Genomic DNA, 26,351 nt, shown 5'->3' with positions numbered 1-26,351 from the left:
ATTTTCCTTATTGCCTGCACAAGCCAGCTTGTGTTCTTCCAGGAGGGCAGTGGGCCGGGAACTTCCTGCACCCTTTCCTGCACATGGGGCAGTTCCACGGCAGGGCCCCTGGTGGGTTCCCTGCTCTTTCCGTGCCAGCCCCTCCACGGGTGCAGGGGCCCTTCCTGGGAAGGGAACTCATGTGCCTATGCCTCAGACCCTGATTTTTCTTGGAGGCACACAGCCCTTTTCAGGCGTACTGTGCACCACCATAATTACCCCTGAAATTCCCTCAGATAATTATAGCAATCCAAGTGGCAGGGCTTTTGTGTAGAGAAAAGGGGCTTGGTGAGCCTTTCCTAGCTGCCAGCACCCGGAGGCTGAGGTGTGTACCAGGCCCCCTCCCTTCTCTGAGAACCCAGCCTTCAGGGAAGCCCGAGCTGGGAGAGGCTACTGCAGAGACACTTGGCTTCTCTGGACTCTAGGCACTTGGCTCACAAGGAAGGGGCCCCAGAGATATCATGGCACCTGGGCCAGTATCCATGCTTATTACATGCCCCATCCTCTCCAGGCAGAACATCCTCTAGGAGAACCCCCTTCCCCTTTAGTGGTGCCCCAGGCTCAGAGTCAGCACAGAGCATCTTTGTGTGGTCAGTGCCTTGTGTGGTCTCAGCACCACATTTCTAGATCTCCTGTCCCCCAGGAGCAGGAGGGAAGCAGGACCCATTCTCTGCTTTACACCAGCCAGCCGCAGACTCTCAGCATGTAAGTCGCTATATGAGCAGAGTAAAACAAGGCTTCCCTGGGCCTCTGTAAAAGCCCAGAGGATGGCCTTGCAGCTTGGCTGTGTAGCAGTGAGTACCCAGGCAGCTCTCGGGACCTCGTTCTTTGATAGCATGGCCCTGCAGGTCCACAGTGGTGGCTGAACCTTTAGGGTCAGGAAGCTGCGATATGTCTCCCAGTGGCCAGAAGTAGCTGAATACTGAGCTGCAAGGACTTGGGAAATTAATCCTTTTTCTGTGTAGCTATTTGCCCAGCTGAAAGCTAGATGTTAGCACTGGGAAGACGAGCTAGCACAGAATGTGAGGGGGCACCAGTCCTTTCTCTGGTCATCCCCCAAATGCGAGCTCCTCCTTTGGAAACCTGCCTTTTCCATATGAATGGCATTTGGAAGGGCTGTTGGGCCTCTGGCTGGTATGGGGTATGCCCTTTGCCCCCTGACCCCATCAGCAATTCCCTCAATACAGCTGCTTAAGAGCACGAGGCCAAGAGGTTTCAGTGTGACACACCCAGAGCCTGGCCTGGGACTCATTCATATAGCTGCTTCTTGGAGATAGCCACTTGGTGGCATGCCTGTACCCGTGCCTATATTTACCACCTCCCACCCCTCAGGCCGAGGCACAGGCAACCCTGAGCCTCATCCTAGTTCAGACTAAACATGGAAGCTCCCAGGAACATGGCATATCCCGGTGCAGGGCTTGTAGAGGTAGGGAGGAGACCCCCTAACGACAAACCATAATTGGCATTCATTTGAAGGCCAGTTCTCACAGGGACAACCCACTGTGCTTCACAAGGCTGGGGTCCAGAGACACAAGCCCCAACATTAAGGCTTGGTTCTGCTGTGCCAGACAAGGCAATTAAAGGTATGACTCTAGCCGGTTCCCAAACTGACTGAAGCCAGATGTGAGAGGATCCGAATGTCACTGAATGGTATGGATTTGTGTCCTTGTCCTCAGGGATAACAGCTCGGAAGGGTCTTGGGACAAGGGCAAGGGCTAGAGGGCTTCTTTAGGGCTCTAAGGACTTTAGGGTGAGGTTGGCTTTCCAGCCCTCCTTTTCCTGTAACCTCCCACGCGATCTGGGGAGGTGACCAGATGGCCTGTCCCAGACACAGGCCTCCCCAGGGAGGGGTGTGCACAGTGCAAGCAGTCTTCCCTGCCTGTGGTTTTAATGGGAAATTAATCATGGTTCATCTTGGAGGCGGTTTGGAAGCAGGGTTGAAATTGAGTAATCTTGACACCAGGAGGAGAGAAAGGAACGTTGCTTAGAGCTCTGGACAAATGGCTCTCTAAAGATGAGACGGGGATTGTAGGTCAGGGTGCAGCTATCCATCCTAGGAGAGCTAGCGCCGCCCACTCAGCCTCACCACCTGAGCCGTGCTCCAGGCAGTCGACTTGTATGCCTGACACTGTGGTGGCTCTTTTCCCAAGATGACTTTGTGAGGAAGGTTTGCCCACGTTAGAAATGAAGACACTCAAGTACATCGAGCCGGGTGACTCAGAGTTCCAAGATGACCAGAGGCAGGTCTGGGATAGGACCTGCCTGGTCTGAGTTGCTCCTAACCCCCAGGGTACCCTGGCCCCTGCATGCCCGCCTACCTCTGTGACTCTTAGGGATAGCGCTGTGGTGGGAGGCTCTGGTGCTTATGACTAATGATTCCCAGGTCCCTGCCATTACGGGGCCCTGCCAGCTGGCAGTGTTCCCAGGAGTGGGTGCCTTTTATGTATAGGAGGTGACTGTGACCAGAGAAGGTCTTCAGTGTCCATGCTTATTAGAACATAATCCTGATTGCTCTTTGCAAGTACAGCCATAGATTACTTTAAAAGAGCAGCACTTTAGCCCTGAGGCCAGAGCACACTGCGGGCAGATCACCTGGGAGCATAGCCCCAGGCTGGCCACTGCCACCCCTCAGGCCCAACCTTTTCAGGCCTCTAGGCCCGCCTGAGGGTTACTGGCCTCAGCAGCTCCCACTTGAACCTAGGTCCAGCGGAAACCAAAGTTTGGTTGTGTCCTCTCTGTGTTCTGTGTTCGGGGCTGTGGCTCTGCAGGAGAAGGGAGACAATTACAGTGAGACTCAGGAACAGAAAAGCTAAGTTGAAAGATGTTAAATATGAATACTGACAGACTAGCCAGGAAAGAAGTTTTGGTTAAGAAGATGGAGGGGCTGGAGAATTCAGGGCCACTGAAAGAAGCAGTTCATTTGCATGATGATGAAGGTCCAGTCTCCCCACCCCCTACCACCCAGCCTGGCCGTCCTAAGGTGTTCAGCTGCTGCGAAACCTGCCAAGTTGTCTCATCAGATTCCAGCGCTGCACCCCTCTAATCTACTTGGTACATCGTGGAGCCCCAACAGAGGAAAGGGGAAAGTGTCAGATATGTTGGCTTGTGGCTTTACTCTGATGTAGCACTTCTCAGAGCCTTGATAGCTACACGAACGTACATTATTAGTCTATGGTGGCATGGATTTTTTTGAATCATAAAATACACTGGTACTTCATATTCCAATAAGTGATAAGTGATTTGCCCCATTATGAGACACATCTCGATTTCATAGATGGAAAACAGAATCAATTCCAAGTGCCTCAATAAAATCAATAAAATACAGTCGTTCTTACTCTAGTCAGCTGTGACACTGTATACACCCCCAAAACCCCCATGTATACACCCCATAACCCCCATGTATACACCCATACCCCCCATGCCCACACCTGCCACTTCATGGGGCTTCTAGCAAAAGATCTGCTCTACCCAGGACATTTAAATTCCAGGCTGACTTCTATGGGTTTTAATCAGTTCATTTCTTTTATGTATGTTGGGTGTTTGGCCTGTATGTAAGTCTGTGCACTATATGAATGCAGTACCCTTGGAAGCCAGTAGAGGGCACTCCGTCTCCTAGGAATGGAGTTACTGATGGTTGCAAACCGCCATGTGGGTGCTGGGAATCAAACCTGAGTCCTCTAGAAGAGCAGCCAGTGCCCTTAACCTCGGAGCCATCTCTCTAGCTATATCTGACTCAAGTCTTCAAAATCAGCTGCTAATCTTCCTTCGGGAATCTTCTCATTCTTTGAAGGGATGTGTGAAATCCACATACACTTCTAAAAATAAGAAGTTGGATTATACTCCCGTACGTCTACTGCTACAACCGCACCCCCTTCATATCTGTCACCCTGTGTCCGAGTCAGGCACAAAAACAAGGGGGGGTGTCCTAACAATATCATATTCAGTATTTGAACCAGTCAGTCATCATTCATTTGACTATTTGGGTGCGTAGTGTTACTTAGTTTTGTTTGGACTTGGGGGGGGTGGAGTTTGTTTTGTTGCTATAGTTGTGTAAACTATGTTTCTGTATATTTCTATACAAATTTTTCCCCCAGAGGTGGGATGTCTTGCTTGAAGATTCCCAGCATGCTCACACAGGCAGATCTTGCCGTTTTACCCTTGAGTAGTTCATGTCTAATCACGGCGGCCCTGTCTGGGGGAGAGGGTACCCAGCCCATCTTAGCACTGTGACTAGACAGGTCCGGTGTCTCTGACTGCAGTTACTGCCCACTTGTGTTTCTGCTCCAATAAATCCTCATGGGACTTACCCTTCTCTTGGGTTGAGAAAAAAAAGGTTGTTACTCTATTTCTTATTGACTATTTAGAATCCCCTTGGAATGGAGGAAACTGTTTTAAAAACAGTTTCTCCAGTGCAAGCATCGTCTTTGTGCTGGGGCCAAGCTAACATCTATCTCTGCTTCCTGGACACATCCTGTGGAGAGAGCACTGCAGGCGTTATGTTTTATGTGTCTTGGAAACACAGGGACGACTGCAGTTTGGGAGTTGAACCTGAGAGTCCGGGTTAGCCCCGCTAGGGTCTGGAGGGGCTGTAAATCAGTGGGGACAGCTGCCACTGAGCTAATCCACATTTACAGCAGCTGGTCAGGGTTCAGGAATGTCTGGCCCTGTCCCAGCCTGTGTCTGGCTCCTTCACTTCTGGGCTCTGAACATTCCGGGTGGGAATAGCTGCTTGGCTCCAGGAAACAGAGACAGGTCACCAGCCTGGTCCGGAGGAAAACCTCTCAGGAGGCTGACTCTAGTGTGCTTCCTCAGGCCATGTCAGCCCCACACCCGGATGTTGATCTCCTCCAGCCCTGTGCCCTCATTTGCATAGCATCCTCCCATGATACCTTACCTGTAGCCAGGCTGCCAAGTTGGGATATTGCTGTCTGTAGGGAGGGTGATGGGACAGAAGGCCTCTGAACCCCTAGGGAGCAGAGCGCCAGCTGTGGCCACTGTGGAATGCTCCCTGCATCCCTTACTGACTCCAAATGACCCCAGCCAGTTGCCCTCTTAGGACTTACAGTGACTGCATGTATAGTAGATAGTTTTCAAGATAGCATGTACTCTTAACATTTGGCGCCTCAGCTCTTTTTATTATTATTATTATTATTATTATTATTATTATTTTCAGGCAGGGTCTGCTGAGCTTGTAATCCCTCTGCCTTAACCCCCTGAGTAGCTGGGATTGTGGACTTGTGCCACCAGGCTCAGCTCTAAACGCCTCTCACAAGGACATCGGCTCTTTTATACCATAGCCAACCCTGATGACCTCGTTTTACCTGGATACCTCATTAAAGAGACCCTCTCTTGTACAGCCCCGAGCTGAGAGGACTGAGGCTTCCACGTGAGCTTCAGGAACTGAGCACAGCCCTTTAGTGTGAGCTACTTCAGTGTCGGGAGAGCTTGAGAAGTGAGCTGAGGTCTCCAGTGATGGAAACCTAGGGTAGCAAGGCAGTGCTGAGACTTGTGAGATGCCAGGGAGCCACAGATTTGGGGTAGAACACTGGGGAGAGAAGACGGGTTATGTGTGACAGGCTTGGGGAGCAATTTCCTGATTGTGAATTCCAGGAACACCTAGGGGCAACTGGGATGCAGTCCCAGTACTGGGACCTCGGGGGGGGGGGGCTGCCTTGTCTGATGTCCTAGGAGAGCAGGCCTAAATGATACTGTGTGAGTGAGCTGAGGCTGGGGCATTCCAGGTGCCCTCTAGAGGGTGCTATCACATTGGAACAGGGCTACCTTGCCCTCTTGAACTTTTCCAAAGGCCCTGCATGAGTGTAGCCTCGTATGTTCCTTTAGCAGTCCAAGAGGTACATGGTGTAAAATTGTTCCATCTGCAGATGAGGGAGATCAGATAAGAGAGAGAAATGTGGTGACCTGGCTAGAGGCACAGATGATAGTGACAGGATTGGCTCTGAGGCCTCCTCAGGCAATGCTCATCACTACTGTCACATTTTACTTTGGGGGATCTTCGTCCCAGAGATGGCTTCTTCTCCACACTCTCCTGGCCCCGAGCTACAGAGAAGTCAGTGCTGAGCTTGTACCCTGTCCCTGCACTATGGTGTGTAGTCAGCATTTGATCCTTTCTGCTGAGCATCTCCAACATGGCTCACTCCCGCTGATGGCTTGACCCGCAGCAGCCTGGGCTGACAGTGCCAGAACAGCCAGGGCTGGGGAGGTGGCTCAGTGTGCTCCAGAGGCATGAGGACCCAAGTTCAGACTCCTAGCACCCACATCAGAGCAGACACAGCAGTGTGCAGCCTTAACTCCAGTACTTGGGGCAGGAAGTAGAGACAGAGCTGGCAAATCAGGTTCAAAGAGAGACCCTGTTTCAAAAAAAAAAAAAAAAAAAAGATGGAAACTGATTGAGGAAGGCACGAGGACTGCCCCTTCGCCACCCCGTGCACCGTGTGTGTATGGGTAGCCACCCCGTGCACCGTGTGTGTATGGGTACAACACACACGCACACAATGACACTACAACCAGTTCTTGGTATGTTCTTATCAGGACTTGAACTAGGGCGCCTCTTCAGCTCCCACTGAGGCAACAGGCCCTGCAAGCCAGGTTGTAGACTAGGTTCCATACCTTTAACAGTTTATCTCTTACCAAACAGAGTTTAAAGCAAAGATGGCAAGAGGTGAATCTGTGTCCCTTTTGTAATTTAAATTCTTTCATAATTTAAATCGGTTCTCTCCACGCTGGGGCGGAGGAGCAGGTACTGATTTTGTCTTGACCTCATTTTAGGGAAACTGAGGCACAGGAAGTAAAGTTTCAAATGAGCTGATCATGAGGGGTGGAACTGGGATGCAGACCTGGGTGTCCTGGGTCCTCCTCTGACCTGTTAGAGCCTAGCCAAGTCGGACAGTGGGGTGTGTCATTTGGTTAGGGCAAGCACAACAGCAGGGTTCTCCTTCCGTGTGAACAGAAAGGGGTGCCCGGCAAGGCCATCCAGGCAAGAGAATTGGCTTGAGTGACAAGCAAGGGTTCCCCAGGCCAGGAAGGAGTCCCTAGGCTCCAGCACACACAGAGAGGAGGACCTAAGATCTGGTTCTATGTCAATGCTTGTTTTCAGAGGAGTCAGGGAGAACCTTGATCCTGTGTCTTACTGTCATGTGCTGGCAATACCATGGGCCCCTCCCTCATCGTCCCCCTCCCTCATGGCCCCCTTTGAATGAAACCATTTCCTACCATACTTCAGGGACCTTGGGAGAAAGAGATGGCAAAGCTACACCCAGTTCTGACAGACCCTGGCTGTCACACCACCGAGCCTGTGGGAACCCACTTTTCCTGTGGATTCCCCCCTCAGAGCAGGGAAGGTGGGAGTGTAGTCTGGTGCGTTGCTCATTCGTGTGCTCGCCAGCCTGCTTGGGTGCAGCCACAGGCATGGCCTGTTGTGCTGAACTCTGTGAAACCCAAGCTCTGGGAAGTCTAGGGAGTTACCCAGCTCCGACTGAGCAGGCAGAGTCTGTATAGACCAGAACGGACATGGTTACTAGGCCTGGTCACATGTGGTCTCCTGTGGAGCCCTCCCTGGTCTATCCAGAGTATAATTAGAATTGAAAGTCTGAACAGGGAGTTCTAGCCTGGGCTGCTACACCTTGGCTGCCCATCTCTCCTGGGAGTAGGCTGGGAGTTCTGGTGACTGGGAATAGGAGCTGCTGGTTCTCTCCTAGCCTGACTTCTGGCCTGACAGCCTAGTGTGCCTCCTCCCCACTAGAGAGAAGGATGAGGACAGACCACCAGGCCACTTGGCTAGGCTCTAACAGGTCAGAGGAGGACCCAGGACTACCCCAGAGTGGTTAGCTTCGTGTCATCCATGTCACAGCATATTTTCCCTTCCTGCAGCTGTGCTGTGGCTCCCGAACATGTATTGTCACTCCAGACTACTGAGCAGGACTCTAGCCCCAGAAGGCTACCTGTCCCAGCCTCACCCTGAGTCAGGCCTGGTGAACTATCTTAGAGAGAGATAGGATATTCCTCACCACACTCCTCATCCTGTCCTTTCATAACGGCACGGCCATTCATTGCTGGTGCTGCAGTGTAGTGCTTCCATCCTTTGGGGACACAGTGTGGAAGAACCAGAGAAATGACCATTCCCCTGGACCACCCACCCCACCCTCCCCGTGATGGAGCACAGTCACCACATGTTGGGGGGAAATTTCAGCAGTCAAGCAACCAGGGATACAAGGTCATAGGGCACCGGTGTTCTGTAAAAGCAGAGAAGAAAAAGGGAGATTCATTTATTAAAAAATAAAACGGTGAAGATGGGAACAGAAATAGACTGAGAAAAGCCAGTAAGAGCCCGGACATGGACCAGGGAATGGCTGTGACTCAGAACATGTCTGCTCCTCCGCGTGTCTCCTCCGCTGGGCCCTGGCTGCACGCCAGACTCCTGACAACCCAGCTTAGCTCATCCGGTCCCTTTTCAAAGGTTCCGGCTGGTGAGCGGTTGGTTCAGCTCCTGCCCTGTGGTTACCTGCAAAGTGCACAGGATACTCTTGTGTGGCCTGGATGCCAGCGGTCATTCCCGTGTGAGATCCCAGCCTCATGCTGGTTGTGAGGTAGAAGAGTGGGAAGCCGGGAGGCTCGCAGTTTCTCAGGGGTTGATGGTTCTCAGCCCTCAGAGGAAGACAACCCAAAAAAAGCCGCTTAGCCCAACTCCCTTCCAAAAATAAGATGACAGATAAAGCAACAACAGTACCCTTCCTCCAAGAGCCAGAAATAGCCGCTCCGGCTCCCAGCCCAGGCTTACCCAAAATTCCTTTATCCTGTCCCTGCTGGTGAGGCCACCCTGCGCTTCCCATGGCTGAGCCACGGGAGCCTCCACTGACGATCCCCACGGGCAGCTTTGGGAACTGAGGTCCTGGCCCGCCAGAGCTCCTGCCCTGATGCTGCAGGACTTCATCCCATCCTCCATCCCTCTCAGCAAGGTGGTCCAGTATTCACCGTCTGGACTGGCCACAGCCGGCTCCCCCTCATGCTCGGCTCCCCCTCGTGCTCAGGCTGGCCGCATGCACACCCCACCTCAGCACTCCCCTCGGGTGCCTTGTTTCCTTCCAGGTCTCACCAGCATACCTGACCTCTGTTTTATCTGCTGCTGTATCCCAGGCTCTCAAATCTAGCAGAGGCTATCCTTTTCCTAGTGGTGGATGAACCCAAAATGCGAGCGGTAATGGGTTTTTAGTCCACTGTGATTTCACAGGTATACTGGAATGACTCTGGCGACAGGAGCCAGAGCAGGGAACTGGGGTCCCAGTGACCCCCTCCCTTCCCAGGGTTGGCATAGGGTAGGCAGCCAGAGGTCTGCAGTTCAGAGTGTGGGTAGCCATCTCCAAATTAGTATAAAGGAACTGGGACATCAGTAGGCAGGCATGTCCTTCTTTCTTGGCCCCTCTTACTCTCTAGGCTCTCTTACATACTTGAGAGTTGGAAAGCAGGGGTCTGGTCTGCCCAGTGCTGGATGTTGCCTGTTCTCTGGAAGTGTCTGTGCTCTTCCCAGACACCTCTGGGAAGAGATGGGCTCTCACCCTTTTCTGCTCTCACCTCAGGTCCAATGGGGGTGGGGAGAAACACCTGAAGTTGTTGGGTTTGTTGTTGTTGTTGTTTTTTAATGTGTGTGAGCATTTTGCCTGTGTATATGTCTTTGTACCTCATGCATGCCTGGTGCCTGTGGCGATCAGAGAGGCGTTGGATTGCCTAGAACTGGAGTTGAAAATGGTTGTAAGCAACTATGTACTTACTGCACCCTGGCCCTCCTCAAGGGCAGTCCGTGCCTCTTCCCAGACCATCTCTCTAGCCCCTCAAATGCTTTTATAAACATATATTGAGATGATGGCGTGGTTTCACCTCCCGCCACCCTACCCCTGATCCAAGAAGATACATTCTGATACCCCAGGAGGTGGTTGAAACCTCAGGCACTGCTGGATGCTGTGTTTACTGTGGTTTTCCCTAGTCACACATACCTACAGTGAATTCTAACACGGGACTGGGGATATATGGCTCAGTGGCAGAGCACGAAGCATTTGTGAGTCCCCAGGTTCAGTCCTCAGTACCACAAAAATGTAATTTATAAATTACATACAGTGATGGATAAATCATAATTATGTGGTGATTAGAACCCTTGTAACAAGAGACTACAATCTAATAGCCGCTGACCCTTTTGAAATATTTCATGGGTATGGATGCATGTGTGTAGGGGGCATGCAAACATGCCACAATGCACATGTGGAGGTCAGAAGACAGCTTGTGAGAAGCAGGCTTGCTGGCAAGACTTCTTACCCATTTCGGTCATTTCAAGCACCTACCACCCCTTCCCGCCCCCCTCCCCCCTTTTACAAGTTAGGTTTTCACCACGTAGCCCAGGCAGCCTTGAACTCCTAATCTTCCTGCCTTAGGTTCTTTAAGACAGGTAGGTGTATACCAACTCACCCCCAACGTATCCCTGTTTTAAGTAAGAAAAGTGCTTTAGGACATGACAGCTGACCTGATAACCCAGTCGGTTCCTGACTGTGTGCAGCATGGGTGCTGGACACAGGGGTAGTTCAGGTTCAGACCCCACTGCAGTGGCTGGCCAGAAACCCCAGTGCTTCGGCAAGGCACACAATTTAAAACGGGCGAATTGTTCCTCCTTTGGGCTGTGGATAACTATAGGGGATACAGCCTGTGGGTCTGGATTGGTGAGGAGCTCTGGGATAGGAAGAATTGCCTTGGTGGTTTACAGACACACACACACACGCACGCACGCACGCACGCACGCACGCACGCACGCACGCACGCACGCACAGCTAGCTGTCTTGGGAGGCTCATCACAGACTGGGCGAGGGACGGGGGGATCGTGCTGTTCAGGACACCCTGGATTAGGCTCTTCATGGGTGCTTCTTTTGAGACTTCTTACAATACGTTTTGATCATCTTCATCCTCTACTCCTCTCTTGACTCCCCACAGACCCATCCCCATCCACCTGTCCCACTTCATGTCACCTCTCTCTTTTAAAATAACTCAGAGTTCCGGGTTTTTTGCTGCTCGTGGGTGTGGGGTCAGTCCTCTGATATGGTGACCAACCCTTGGCCACCCCTGGTGTTTCCTTCCCCCAGAAGCCATCTGCTGCCCGTAGCTCCTTAGTTAAGGGCTGCTTCTTGTGAGCCTCCGCCCCTCCAGTCTTGCGTGTTGACTAGCCCGATCTCACGCAGGCCTTGTTCAGGCTCCCACAGCTGCGTCAAGTCCATGAGTGCAGTGGTCCGTCATGTCCTGAAGACGCTGTTTACCTCGGGCCTCCCAACCTCTGGCTTTGACAGTCGTCCTCCCTGTTCTTCCTCAGTGGTCTGGGGGTTGGGGGTGACATCAGTGTCCCATTTGTGGCCGAGCATTCCACTGGCACTCACTCTCTGTACTTTGTCCAGTTGTGTGTGAGTCAGCCACCCTCCCCAAGGATACTGCTACCAAGGCAGTTGTGGTGAGAAGCACGGGCTTGAGTCAAACAAGCTGCCTAGTGCAGCTTCCCAACTGCATGGCTTGCCCACTGGAGAGCTCCGTGCAAAGAGCTTCGCCTTTCTTGCTGTCCCCCCACCCCACGCCCCGTTTGTAAATGGGAGATGGGGTTACTTCCTTGGGAGGGCAGTGTGAGGGTGAGTGTGTGGAACTGTGTCTGGCACAGAACAAGAGTGTATTGAGATGTATCCAAGGTGCTGTGTAAAAAGCCTGAGTGGGCCACAGCAGGAAAGATGCTGAGATCTCAGAAGCCAAACTCAGGTCATGCTAGTCTCCTGACTGGGAAGTCTGGTCACTTTTACAGGACATGGCCTTGTAGGATCTCAGCAGCTTGGGTCTTCCTGAAAGAGGAGGGCTGGGCCAAGCCCTGGGCCAGAGGTGTGAGTGGACGGATGCTAGGCCAGGTGCCTCCTACCTTAAGGCTCCTGCTCTCTGTCTGCAGAGTCCTCCAGATTATTCAGGTGTGAGCATCACACCCCCTGACTGCAGGGTCTGCACTCTGCAGCACAAAGACTCTTGTACCGCCCGAATCCTCCTTCCATAGACAACTGTGGAAGGAAGGCCTGCTGGTCACCTGCTGGGCCTTTCTGGCTCAGGGTGGAGTGCAGACCTAGGCCTCCATTTGAATAAAGGCTTACAGCTGTACAGAAGGATCCGGTCTTCCCAACCCCATGGGACTTGGGGCGGTGCGTGATCCCGAGCTTCTGTTGGATCTATACAACTGGACGCTGGGTGCCACAGGTTGAGGCACATGAGCAATTGCAGCAGTCTACAGATGCTGGCTTCCAGCCCCCTCCCAGGGTCCCCAAGGAATGCAACCCCAAACTATTGTGCCTACTTGGAGTTTGGACTTTGCCTAAGGAGAATGAGCTGAGAAGGGAGATTAAGCATCTTAATATGTTCTGTTGTGTTTGTAGTTTTCCGTGAGGAAGGTGAGGCTGGGTCTTGATTTAATGTGCTCATGAGACAATAGAGCCTGCTGGCCTACTCTGGGCTTGGTTTCCAAGTCTGTGAGTAGCAGGCTACCCCTACCCCCACTAACACTCAGCCTTTCCAGGTATCTGTGCCCAGTACAGGGTGGTCTCACCTCCTGGAAGCACACCGTCATCTTAGCCATGGGGACCATGACAAGAAGCAACAAAAAACTAATTATTGGGGATTCAAAATACATTTGCTTTCCACCGATAATCCCCTTTGTCCTGACCTTGTTTAGCAGCAGAAGTATAAGGAAGTATGTGTAGAGCAAGTCGGTTTCCATGGCCTTGCCCCATATCCAACAGTGTTAGAACCCATGGCAGGAGGGCAGAGAGATGGCTCAGCAGGAAAAGGTGCCTGCCACCAAGACTGAAGACCTGAGTTCAATCCCCACAACCCACGTGGTGGAAGGAGGGAACTAAGTCTGGCAAGCTGTCCTTTGACCTTCACGCATGCCCCATTCCAAACACACAAATCAAATTATTATTTTGTTTCATTTTATTTTATGTTTTGATTTTTCAAGACATGGTTTCTCAGGGTAACCCTGGCTGTCCTAGAACTCACTCTGTAGACCAGGCTGGCCTCAAACTCACAGAGATCTGCCTGCCTCTGCCTTCCATGTGCTGGGTCTAAAGGTGTGCACCACCACACTCAGCTATACAATAATTTATAAAAAAAGGAAAGAAAGGATCCATTGGCGAGCACTGGAGGAGACAGTCATACCTTCTGAAACCAGTGGGTGCAGCAGGCCTGGAGCCTGTCGTGGACAAGGGGGGCGGGGGGCTTAGAGATTAGGAGGCTGAGGTGGGTGCCAGATGCCTCTATGAGGGGTTAGAGGGTGACTCTGCAGACTATAGTGGAGGGGCATAGCATGGTGCAGCCTGTGCTCAGATCTAACCACATGACATTGTCATGAAACCAAGATACAGAGTGGGAGCAGGCTGAGGGTGGGGGTACCGAGTTAAGGAGGTGACAAGCGTACCAAGCGGTATCCTATTTGATAGCTCTCCGTGTGTAAACAGAGACTCAAAGACTAAGTATTTAGTAATTATAGCTGTAAAACCGTGGAGGTTTTCAGTGCACCTCACATTTTCCAGTTAGCGTATGAGAATTTTATGCTGACAGAGGGCTGGAGAGATGGTTCAGCCGTTAAAGGCTAGGCTCACAACCGAAACAGCAGGAATTTTTATATTGACGGAAACAGTCATGGAAAATGTGAACAACCATGCCTGGCTTATTGTGCACGCATGCACGCATGCACGCAGGGTTGTGGGGTTGGGAGCTGTGGGGGTAGGTATAGAAGGTGACTCTGGCCAGTGTGCTGACCCAACTTCCCCTGCCCTAGATGACAGAATCTGCTCGCCGCCTTTCATGGAGCTCACGAGCCTGTGTGGGGAGGACACCATGAGGCTGCTGGAGCAGAATGGCCTGGCCTTCCCCTTCAGTATGTACACCGCGGGCTCCGGCGTGGACATCGCTACTGTGGGAGGACCTTACAGGGCCCTGTAGATTTGAGCTCCCTTGAAGCAATTGAAGGCCCCGAACGCCAAGAAGAGTGTACAGCCCTGGGTCCCCACCTCTGCCCATACCTTGAGAGGGTCTTTGCTGAAGGGACTCTTCCTACCTGACCTGGAGGCGTCTGTCTGTGTCGCTCTGAGGACAGACAGTACTCAATGCCTGCCAGCGACTGTCTTCTCCTTAGTCCTAGTCCCCACCGGCTCTTTGTGCCTTTGTGAGAGTTCCTCACAACCCTGAAAGTCCCGGATCTTACCCAATATCAGTATCTAAGCAAGGCTGGGTTTGCTTGATACTTAGACAGGGGCAGGGGGTGGGGTTCCTATCCAGAGGGTCCCAGTTCCCCTTGTCTGGCCATGTGGTTACCAGGCCCGCTAACCTCTCTCTATCTCTCTCTCTCTCTCAGTTTGCAAAACCAGAGTGGCTCATGGAACCAACTCTCATGAGGTGAGTGGAAGATTTTCCTATCCATGCATCATCCCCATGTCTGCCCATCTCTCTCTCTGGGCCCTTGCTCAGTTCTGTTGCTAGAGCCACGCCTGCTGCTGCTGCTCGCTGTCCTGCTCTGAGTAGCCACACCTCGGGGTATAGCTCAGCAGAAGAACCACTGTGGCTCTGTCCTGTCTCCCACTTCACCTAACTTCCTGTCCCTACTCTGAAGGCTGCCTTCCCTCACCTTGGGAGCCTGGCTCAGTCTGCCCGGGATGCTGTGCAAGCTGCCTGCTGGGCACACATAGCATCTTGCAGCTCAGAGGGCCACGAGCTGCTTCTGGTAAGAGCATACCGCAGGCCACCCTCTTGGTACATCCTCACAACTCGCTTTGCACGTCTGAGAGGAAATAGTGTACCCTCACGAGGGCTCTCAAGAGAGACCCATCCTGGAGACCTCATCCAAGCCTTACACCTACAGATGCCATCCCACTGGGGTAAAGGCCTCCATGTATGTGTTTGGTAGACACACATAGGCAGTTTGTAGCAGAGCCAACAGAAAGCACACCAAATTGGTGTGTCCTTGGTTTCCTGGTCTCGGGTCCATCAGTGATAGGTGCTGGCTGGACTCCCGAAGAGGCATTTGAGAGGAATATATCAGTCCTACCGGTTCAGAGGAGATTTGAGGAGAGAGCCCACACCTCCAGTGTGCTGAGACCCTTCCTTCTGCATGGCTGGGTGCCTCTGTCTCTGAGTGTACAGGAATCTTGCCCTGATGTCAGTACAGAGTGTCTGGAGAGACACTTTGGGGGTGTGGGGACAGTAAGCATGTAAGGACTTAGAGGCAAGAGGGGCAGTGGCTATGCAGACCACCCACCCTTAGGTCCCTGTAGTTTTCTTAGCAAGGTCCCACATTCTCCAGGGTGACCTAAGTCGCCCCATGGGGAAAGCCTTCCTGATAACCATAGTGGCAGAAGTGCTCCCCGAGAGAAGACTAAAAATGGAAGCCCAGACACCATGACTTTTTCCAGATCTAGGTCATTTTCATCTCCTGGCAGATGTTTACGGGGAAATGTCTATAAACAGTGTCAGAACACCAGGGGACAGTCTGTGCCAGGGGGTGGCCCTGCCATGGGAAGCCATCATCAGCTGCAAGGACAGCTGTCTGCTAATGTCAAGAGCCATGTGGGGGTATCCTGGCTGCTTGGGTTCCCAGCTGTAGCAGCACCCCAAGGTGCTTTCCCGAGTAAGCCAGGCAGGAAGCAGGCAGACTCCAGAGCAGCTGCAGCGCCCTTCCCGTCACCACCGAATAGCTCCTCCGTGGCAGAGGGGAACCCAGCCTCCGGATAGCACACAGCCAGCCGGCACTACTGGCACTGTTATGCATTGCCTGACATGCACCTCCAGTTGCTATGCCTCTCTGATCATCTGCCCACTTTTTAATCGCTGGGAATTTGACAGTTATGGGGTGAGGGAGTTGCTGTGTAGCTTGCCACAGAGCCTGGCCCACAGCTGCTCCAAGAATGGAATTTAGGATTCCATCAGATTAGGGCACTGCTGAGTCACTGACAGTCAACCCCTAGGTGAGGTCATCACCCCCCAGGGAGGCCTTCTGGCATTCAGGTATGTGCAGAAGCACACACGCATGCAAGCACACACGCGTGCATGTCCGTCCTCTGTTGCTATCTCAGCGCCAGGCACTCTCCTAGTCCACAGCCATCCTTGGGCACATGAAGACCCATTGCATTCTGAGGTCTGGAGGACAGGCCGGGGGAGACAGGAAGTTTGTCACCAGAGACTATCTTATGTAGAGTGGGCAGGGTGGGGGACCAGTGCCTCCTACTTTACAGGGATATCCAGTGGCATCGAGTTCAGGGAGGATGGAAATGAAGCTGCAAAGAGGGAACTTCTCCCGGGGTCCTCGTGTATCCCAGCCTGGTGATCCATGCCTCTGCCTTCCCCAGCTCCATCATCAGCCCTCACTAGACTGTTTGCTTCTATGGACCTAGAACCCAGTGCACACACATGAGCTCTACAGGGCAGTCAGTCCTTCTTCTCTCCCTCCCTCCCTCTCTCCCCACTTACAGAAGCTACATAACACAATTTATCAAAGCCCCATCTACCTACACTTGCTAGTAGATACTTGGTTGTAGCAAGAAGAGTGGGGCTTAGCTGGCCTGTGCTGGGTAGTGTGTCCTAGCACCAGGGGCTTCAGTCTGCCCAGTCTACAGCATCTGTGTTCTTAGCTGCTTCCCACACTGTTGCCTCATTCTTGTAAGAAGGTTGAGAGGACATCTGTTCACACCTCACTCCCGGCCTGGCACACACTGGTGTTTCCACATGGCTTGGATTCTGGCTTCTATCCTGCCCAATTGGGCTTCAGGCACACTGTGGTTCTGTAGTGGCTGACCTAAGGGTGACAGTTGGTCAGGTGGCCATCTTTCCAGGACCATTAGCCTTGCTTAGTGACCCCGGAATGTGCCTGGGCTCTCTCTTGGCCATGTAGTGAGTGATGTTGCTCAAGCCACTACTTCAGGTAAGCTGGGGCAACCCCCTGGTCCCATCATCCTCAGGGCCGGTCATGCCAGACTCCATACCCAGCTTGTGATGGAGTAGAAGAGGACCCAGGTGTCTTCTCCACCACACTCAGCCCCCATCAGAGCCTCCTTCAGCATGTTGGTCCCTAGAGGAGCTTGAGGCTCGGACAAAGTTGTATTCGAGTTGGCTGAGTATCATGTGACTGTGATAGGGCATGTCAAGGTGCCAGGCAGACCCAATTCCAACCCAGCCTCACTCTCCTGCAGATCGCTCACTGAAGCATATGGGGCCTCAGTTTCCTTATCTGTAAAGGTGTGGCAGTGTGTCCATCTCAGGCACTGTAAGGATGGCCCCTGGGCGCCTAGTGCTTGCAGTAAAGTTATAACAAGAGGCGACTCTGACCAAAGGCCTCCTACTCCTGGCTGGCGGGAGTCTCCTCCGTTTTGGGTCTTTGTGGAAGAGCCTCCAGGTGTTATAAGCAATGAGTAGCGCCCAACCTAGGGATCCCTGTTCCCCAGGATTGCAGTGACGCATGATCTCGGGAGCTCTGGAGTTCACAGCCTGCTCAGCTTTATGTGACAGACCCAGTAAATTCAAGGTTTCCCAACACAAACAGCACAGCTACCAAGTTCACGGATGTTCCTGCACCCTGTCCCACTCGCTCTGCCTCGAAACTCTTTGGGGGTCCTCAAAGAGGGACTCATTGTCCCTGAGGGTATTAGAGGGGCCCTCTGGAGAGCAGCCTCGCACCCCTTGGAGGAGCCCTTCACATCCCCCTTGGAGGATGCTCACCTCCATCTGTCTTGGGCACCAGCTCTTCGCCACAGGGCCAGGGAGAGGTCATCGTGGGGGTCGCCCAGGAAGGTGACCAGCCACCGTGTTGGAGATTGGCAGCTGATGGACTCTGATGCAGCCTTTGGTCTTTGTCTCCCCAGATGGCTATTGTGTTCAACCAAGAGGGCCTGAATGCCATCCAGCCTCCCTGTGTGGTCCAGAACTTCATCAACCACAATGCTGTCCTGTACAAGGTGTTTGTGGTGGGCGAGTCCTACACAGTGGTCCAGAGACCCTCACTCAAGAACTTCTCTGCGGGCACATCAGGTAATCCAATCTGCTGCTCCTGATTGTGTCACTCTGTGCCAAACCCTGCGGCAGAGCCAAAATGGATACCTGGTGTCTGTCTCCTGGTCTTCCTTGTTATTTCTGGGTTAGTGAGAGGTGGCCTGGGTTGAAAGAGTCGTATGATATAGATAAATAGATAGATAGATAGATAGATAGATAGATAGATAGATAGATAGATAGAGAGATAGAGAGATAGAGAGATAGAGAGATAGAGAGATAGAGAGATAGAGAGATAGAGAGATAGATGACAAAAGAAGGATCCTGAAGGGTCACCGAGAGACCCTGTGCCGTAGGCACCGTGGGGCTCCATCCCTCAGAGCTGCCGCTGACTCCAGGAAATTTCTAGAAGCTTCTTATTCCCAGGAAGGTCCCTTGGCCCCACCCAACGATGGTGCCCAGGAGGAGTGTGCCAGAGTGGGTGTGGCCAGCCCAGTGTGGGACATGAAGGAGGGAGATGACGGCTGACCCACCGCATTGCATGCCACCCTTGCCTAGTGTGTCCGGTTTGCTAAAAGGGGACCCCAGTCTGAATTACCTGAAGCCTCCACCGTTGTCAAGGTGTGCCAGGGCTTCCGTAGCAGGCTGTAGCTACCTAGTCACAAAGATCCCCGTGGAGCACCTCAGGCAAGTCCCAGTGGGCGTAATCACTCACCCCTGCCACCCATGCCTCAGTGAACTTCCCCTGAACTGATGGGCGGGGCCCTAGTGTCTCTGAGCTGTCCTGTGGTAGAGTGTTTACATGACTCCTTGTCCCTGAGGGTCTTGGAGAAGGCTCTCAGGGGTCAGCCTCTCCCTCTCATGCTCGCCCTTCCATCCATGCTGGACATCAGCTGTGTGGGGCCAGTGAAAGATGTGCTGACACTGGAGCTGCTCAAAAGAATGTTCTAGCAATCCTGAAGGCCCCTCTTAGGCAAGTTCCAGAACTTTGTGGGTCACAGCCATGCCTTTATTTTTTTTTTTTTTTTTATATTTTTATTACATATTTTCCTCAATTACATTTCCAATACTATCCCAAAAGTCCCCCATAGCGCCCCCCACTTCCCTACCCACCCATTCCCATTCTTTTGGCCCTGGCATTCCCCTATATTGGGGCATATAAAGTTTGCAAGTCCAATGGGCCTCTCTTTCCATTGATGGCCGACTAGGCCATCTTTCGATACATATGCAGCTAGAGACAAGAGCTCCAGGGTTCTGGTTAGTACATCATGTTGTTCCAACAATAGGGTTGCAGATCCCTTTAGCTCCTTGGGTACTTTCTCTAGCTTCTCCATTGGGAGCCCTGTGATACATCCAATAGCTGACTGTGAACATCCACTCCTGTGTTTGCTAGGCCCCGGCATCGTCTCACAAGAGACAGCTATATTTGGGTCCTTTCAGCAAAATCTTGCTAGTGTATGCAATGGTGTCAGCGTTTAGAAGCTGATTATGGGACGGATCCCTGGATACAGCAGTCTCTAAATGGTCCATCCTTTCATCACAGCTACGAACTTTGTCTCTGTAACTCCTTCCCTGGGTGTTTTGTTCCCAATTCTAAGAAGGTGCACAGTGTCCACACTTTGGTCTTCCTTCTTCTTGAGTTTCATGCGTTTATCAAATTGTATCTTATATCTTGGGTATCCTAAGTTTTGGGCTAATATCCACTTACCAATGAATACATATGGTGTGAGTTCTTTTGTGATTGTGTTACTTCACTCAAGATGATGCCCTCCAGGTCCATCCATTTGGCTAGGAATTTCATAAATTCATTCTTTTTAATAGCTGAGTAGTACTCCATTGTGTAAATGTACCATAATTTCTGTATCCATTCCTCTGTTGAGGGACATCTGGGTTCTTTCCAGCTTCTGGCTATTATAAATAGGGCTGCTATGAACATAGTGGAGCATGTGTCCTTTTTACCGGTTGGGACATCTTCTGGATATATGCCCAGGAGAGGTATTGCTGGATCCTCCGGTAGTACTATGTCCAATTTTCTGAGGAACCGCCAGACTGATTTCCAGAGTGGTTGTACAAGCTTGCAATCCCACCAACAATGGAGGAGTGTTCCTCTTTCTCCACATCCTCGCCAGCATCTGCTGTCACCTGAATTTTTGATCTTAGCCATTCTGACTGGTGTGAGGTGGAATCTCAGGGTTGTTTTGATTTGCATTTCCCTGATGATTAAGGATGTTGAACATTTTTTCAGGTGCTTCTCTGCCATTCGGTATTCCTCAGGTGAGAATTCTTTGTTCAGTTCTGAGCCCCATTTTTTAATGGGGTTATTTGACTTTCTGGAGTCCACCTTCTTGAGTTCTTTATATATATTGGATATTAGTCCCTTATCTGATTTAGGATAGGTGAAGATCCTTTCCCAATCTGTTGGTGGTTTTTTTGTCTTATTGATGGTGTCTTTAGCCTTGCAGAAGCTTTGGAGTTTCATGAGGTCCCACTTGTCAATTCTCGATCTTACAGCACAAGCCATTACTGTTCTATTCAGGAATTTTTCCCCTGTGCCCATATCTTCAAGGCTTTTCCCCACTTTCTCCTCTATAAGTTTCAGTGTCTCTGGTTTTATGTGAAGTTCCTTGATCCACTTAGACTTGACCTTAGTACAAGGAGATAGGAATGGATCGATTCGCATTCTTCTACATGTTAACAACCAGTTGTGCCAGCACCATTTGTTGAAAATGCTGTCTTTCTTCCACTGGATGTTTTTAGCTCCCTTGTCGAAGATCAAGTGACCATAGGTGTGTGGGTTCATTTCTGGGTCTTCAATTCTATTCCATTGGTCTATTTGTCTGTCACTATACCAGTACCATGCAGTTTTTATCACAATTGCTCTGTAGTAGAGCTTTAGGTCCGGCATGGTAATTCCACCAGAGGTTCTTTTATCCTTGAGTAGAGTTTTTGCTATCCTAGGTTTTTTGTTATTCCAGATGAATTTGCAGATTGCACTTTCTAATTCGTTGAAGAATTGAGTTGGAATTTTGATGGGGATTGCATTGAATCTGTAGATTGCTTTTGGCAAGATAGCCATTTTTACAATGTTGATCCTGCCAATCCATGAGCATGGGAGATCTTTCCATCTTCTGAGATCTTCTATAATTTCTTTCTTCAGAGACTTGAAGTTTTTATTATACAGATCTTTCACTTCCTTAGTTAGAGTCACGCCAAGATATTTTATATTATTTGTGACTATTGAGAAGGGTGTTGTTTCCCTAATTTCTTTCTCAGCCTGTTTATTCTTTGTGTAGAGAAAGGCCATTGATTTGTTTGAGTTAATTTTATATCCAGCTACTTCACCGAAGCTGTTTATCAGGCTTAGGAGTTCAGAAAGAGCATAGCTCAGTCTCCCTAGGGGGTTCTTGGATACTAGATTCCCCGGTGAGGCTTGTCTCTGCCTGAGAGGAAAGAGCTATCCTAAGCATCCGCCAGCTCCAGCTGAGCAAGCAGAGCCTTCCTTGAGGCCCCAAAAGGCTCTGTTGCCAGGACTTCCTGCCATCATCCCTTTAGGGCTGGTTACAGCGTCTTCAGCCCTCCACTATGAACCTTCTTCCCTGGCTGAGACCAGGTGGTTTGGGACAGTCCCATCCTGACACTGGTCCCAGCTGAGACCACGCAACGAGAGCAGTGATAAACAGGTGTGTCACATGTACCACCAAGAGACATTCTTGCAGGCTGTGGGACACAGGAGATTAAAGTTTTTACAAAAACATTTATTTGCCCAATTTTAAAAATATACCCATTGAACCTATGAACACACACACACACACACACAGACATGTCTTGCTTATGGCACTCCCTCTCCTTTCTTACCAGATCATCTCATCTCTGAATGAAATGTGGGGTCTGATCTTCTTTCTTACACCCACAAAAGCCTGTTTGTTCACTGTCTCCTCCTCTTTCTTCCTGGTTGTAAAGCATGAGGCCAGTTTCCGCCTTGGCGCTGGGAGCTGGGGATGATAAAGGCAGGAGCCGTCAGTGTGTCTTCTCTTGTGATCGTTTCTAGGCCACGAAGTACCCTGAGGCATAACATTCGGAGGTGGGCTGGGAATCAGAGTGACTTTGAGTGGGCCTGTCTGATCCGGAAGTGGCACAGTTCCAGCTTCAGCCTGCACGTTCTTAGCCTGACCAAGAAGACCTCAGGCTTCAACAGCCCTTTCTCCTGACTAGTTGGAAAGGGGGCTTTGAGGATTCTTTCCAGAGCCCATTCAACCTTGCAGCCCCCGCCCTCCATGTGGCAGGGCCCTCAGCTTCCATGTGCACCCTGGGAGATAGGTCTCCTGCCTTGGGGTTGTTCTGGACGTGGGATACAGATAGACAAGGGCCCTTTCACTCCATAGCTACCATTTTTCTCTGATTCTCATGTGCATTTCTGTCCTTTGCGTGTCGAGGTCCAAAGTCAGTGTGTGACTTACATAGCCCCCGATACCTTACAGGGTAGGTACCTGGACTGGAACCCAGGGAGTTTACTAAGGGACCCAGCATCAGCTTGTGCCAGCCACTAGGGATGTGATGAGCTTATGTTCTCTGCCTTTGGATCACTCTCTAGGTCAGTGATTCTCAAGATATCGTGCATATCAGATATTTAAATTATGATTCATAACAGTAGTAAAGTTACAGTTAGGCAGTAGCAATGAAAATAATTTTATGGTTGAGGTCATCACAGCATGAAGAATTAGATTAAAGGGTTGAAAGCCACAGTTCTAGGTAGCTTTCAGCATCTTCTTCCTGTTTCTCTTTCATCCTGTACGTTGACCCTGAAGCCATATTGCCTTGGGCTCCTAGCTTTGTGTAAGGACTCTACTCCCCTCCCTCCAGGTCCTAAGGGTGCATAAGACCGGTGCCTCTTATTTATTTGAAAGGATAATAAGCATCTCCAGGGTTGTCCCAGTCCTTTGATGTTATTGCAGGGTGACTGCGGTATGCAAATAAGTGGGTGGGGCCATGCTCTGTGCTCTCCAAGAAGACTGCAGATACAGGTAGCCTGGCTTACAGTCTGTAGTTTACTGAGCTGACTCCAGGATACCTAAAGTCATATGATGCTGCTTTTATTGAACATACTATAGACTCGCCATGGGTGGCATGCCAGAGGCCCAGCCAGGAGCCAGGCAGGCAGGCAGGTTTATTAGCAGTGTGCGTTCCTGTGAGGAATAACAACATATGGGGGAGACATAGCTGGAGGACCAGTTTTATTGGAGATGAGCACTTCAGGGGACATATAGGCAAGTGCTAGGACACCAGGTGGAAGGGTGTGTGAGAAAGACTAAGCAGGGCAGTGGCAGGTACAGGCATCTCTGCAGAGTCACATTCAATGACAGGATGGTGGCTTAAACCATGGGGAAAGACAGGAGACCAAACATGAAGGCTGAAAGCAGCAGGGTCATAGCCTACATTGTTGAGATGCCTGAGCCAGTCTGGTCATTCACCCTCCCTTTGAGTCTGTTTTGTCTCCCTGAGAGCAAAACCACCCGGTGACCATCACCTTGGCCTCCCATTCTCATTGGAAGTTTGAGGTGGCCCCCAAGCTGAGTGTTTGGGGGACTAATCCAGGAGCAGTCGGTGGCTAGGCTCCCAAATTATCAGTGCTCCTGGGAGCAAGAACCATGCTGCTAAGGGTAGAGAGCAAGGCCCAGGCCCCACCAGAACCAGCTATCTCAAAGCTTCCTAAGGAGCCAGGCACCAGCACTCTTTGCTGGGGCTAGACACCTCTGACCCATCTCAACTCCTCTCAGTCTCTTGCTGACAGGCATGGCTGGAAGCTGCTCACTCCCTGCATCCTGGTTGTGCAGAGGTGCCTTAGCTGGGGGCATCTCTTGCTTAGTGGTCCTCAGGCCAGAGTGCCCCAGGCCAGCAGTAGCAGTCAGAGTAGAGGGCAGTTTTCCTTTGAGATATCTGTACATTTGATCAGTCTATATGAAGCTGTTAAGGACACGATCTGTCCAGTGAAACAGACATCACAAGTCTCCGGTGCTGTCCCTTCCTAGTACCAGCCAAGCCTCTGTGTGCTTTGTGCAGGCTCTCACAGGCTTCCCACACTCCTTGAGCATTACTGTGTCTACCTGCTCCTGGTGGCCTGTCCTCACACCTCAGGCCTGCTCTGCTCTTTCCGCCTTTGCTCTTGGGGACCTTTAGAGGCTTGGGTGGGAGGTACCCCGAGTTCAGGACGCTCCAAGAGAAGGTCGGCAATGCCTATGGAAGGCCAGAGAGCCATCCTAAGTAACGAAGCCCTGGTCCAGCCTCTGGTCTGTCAGGCTCTGCCCACCATCCCTGAAGGTTCACCTGTGCCCGAGAGCAGGGACCAGTGGGCGTGCTTGACACAAGTCCCGCAGGGTGTTTATTTTTCCCAGGCTCCTCCCCAGGACCATCTCTCATGCCCCCTGTCTGGACTGGCTCTGGTCGGAGCAGCGGGAGGACTGTCGGGCACACCGGGGTGGCCAGGGGCCTCTGTGCCCCACTAGCGGGAAGGATGCCAGGTACTTCAGCGCCTGCCTGCTTGGCTCTGCCTGAATCACTTCCTTGTGCATGATTTTTATGGCGCCGTAGAGTCATGGGGCTGCTGGGGGGTCATGGCAGCCACAACAGGCACCTGAGCCCTGGCACACACGCCCTCAGCCCGTGTTCAACCTGTCCTAGTGCTCGGGGGCCTGGGTCCCAGGGATGATCACCATGTCCTGCAAGGTGGGGGGTCCATGACACCTCTTTTGCAAGAATTTGAGCAAGGGTTGTCAGGACCCCCTTGGGGGGCTTCCAGCCCAGATTGGCCCTGTGCGATTCTTGGTGGGAGTGGGGCTATGAGGGGGTAATGGCCAGATCTCAACCCCTAGGCTTGTGGTTTTATGATTCTCGCCCTAGCGTGTCCATGCTTCCAAGTGCTTGAGAACATTGCAAACTGTGCAGCCAAGCTTACATCTCCCCAGAGCAATCATGGCTTACACCTCAAGGACATTCGTATGAGGGGAATAAATGGACACACCATCACATTCCTGAAACTGAGCTGCCTCTCTGGCGTCCAGTGGGGCTGAGGGATTGTGGGCAGCAGCAGATCAAACCTGTGGTGTAGAGGAGACTGAGGCATTGCAAGGCTTTCCTAGGTGAGCCTGTGGAAGCCTTGCTCGGGTTCCTATTAAGTAGTTGGGAACCTTTTCAGCTTACATATGAGTGGCCACTTGATTGGGGTTACCTGGCCCAAATGGCTTTTGGTAGGCTTCTTCTCTCAGGGCACTCCAGACCTTTGATATCTGGGAGCATCGTGTCTTCACCTCCGTTGCCCTCCTCTTCCCAGCCTCCTGTTCATACTTATGGTCAGCCCAGCCTTAGGTGCTAAGGAAACCCATACATAGTGCCATACAATGGTAGTGAGGGTGCCCCGGTAAACCACTCATTTTTATGTGGGAGGACAAATTGAAACCAGGATCCTGATGGATACACATCTCTATGTGGTGTGGGAGCCTAGCTCCCAAGAACCCAGGGCTGAGCCAGAGGCCACCCAGAGCGTGACTGGGGTGGTGCTGCCCCCTGGTGTTGGCATTGCTGTCTCCTGGTCTGATTCACCCTGTGACTTCTGTTTTTTTCAGATCGTGAGTCCATCTTCTTCAACAGCCACAATGTGTCAAAGCCGGAGTCTTCATCAGTTCTCACTGAGGTATGTCTGACGTCCACGGCAGCCTGTTAAGGGCTCCTAGCTGAGCTGTTTAGAAGGGCTGACACAATCATATATCAGTAGGCTTCATGGTCTTGTATGTGTCTGGAAAGGGAGCACTGAGGACCTGGTGAGGACCACTTTCAGTGAGTCAGCTTGCCTCTGGAGCAGCCTCCCTCTTGCCATCATGGCTGGAACATCAGTATGTCAGGCTTAGTGGGGGGTTCTTGGCAGCCTTATCTCATGCAGCTTTACAGAAAGGGTGTCTTAGTCAGGGTTTCTATTCCTGCACAAACATCATGACCAAGAAGCAAGTTGGGGAGGAAAGGGTTTATTTGGCTTACACTTCCATGCTCCTGTTCATCACTAAAGGAAGTCAGGACTGGAACTCAAGCAGGTCAGAAAGCAGGAGCTGATGCAGAGGCCATGGAGGGATGTTCTTTACTGGCTTGCTTCCCCTGGCTTGCTCAGCCTGCTCTCTTATAGAACCAAGACTACCAGCCCAGGGATGGCACCACCCACAAGGGGCCTTTCCCCCTTGATCACTAATTGAGAAAATGCCTTACAGTTGGATCTCATGGAGGCA

At 51.5% G+C, this 26,351-nt stretch overlaps 1 protein-coding gene across 2 annotated transcripts in view; it reads left to right on the top strand.

Moving 5' to 3' along the window:
- The window catches only part of Itpk1 (inositol-tetrakisphosphate 1-kinase), a 137,649-nt gene that overhangs the window by 100,888 nt on the left and 10,410 nt on the right, over positions 1-26,351 (top strand). Inside the window, exons 5-9 of one of the 2 annotated variants that reach the window (XM_029484710.2) lie at positions 13,889-13,987; positions 14,465-14,505; positions 17,961-18,126; positions 24,474-24,599; positions 25,701-25,768. In XM_029484710.2, coding sequence (XP_029340570.1) covers positions 13,889-13,987; positions 14,465-14,505; positions 17,961-18,126; positions 24,474-24,599; positions 25,701-25,768 — 500 coding nt within the window. The remainder of the gene's footprint in view (positions 1-13,888; positions 13,988-14,464; positions 14,506-17,960; positions 18,127-24,473; positions 24,600-25,700; positions 25,769-26,351) is intronic. The other variant, XM_021179444.3, reaches the window with a different exon arrangement.

Source organism: Mus caroli, unplaced genomic scaffold (genome assembly GCF_978045245.1).
Source record: "Mus caroli unplaced genomic scaffold, Mus_caroli_1 scaffold_14, whole genome shotgun sequence".
NCBI lineage: Eukaryota > Metazoa > Chordata > Mammalia > Rodentia > Muridae > Mus > Mus caroli.
The sequence above is the reverse complement of the archived record's forward strand: the minus strand, read 5'-3'. Positions and strand labels throughout refer to the sequence as shown.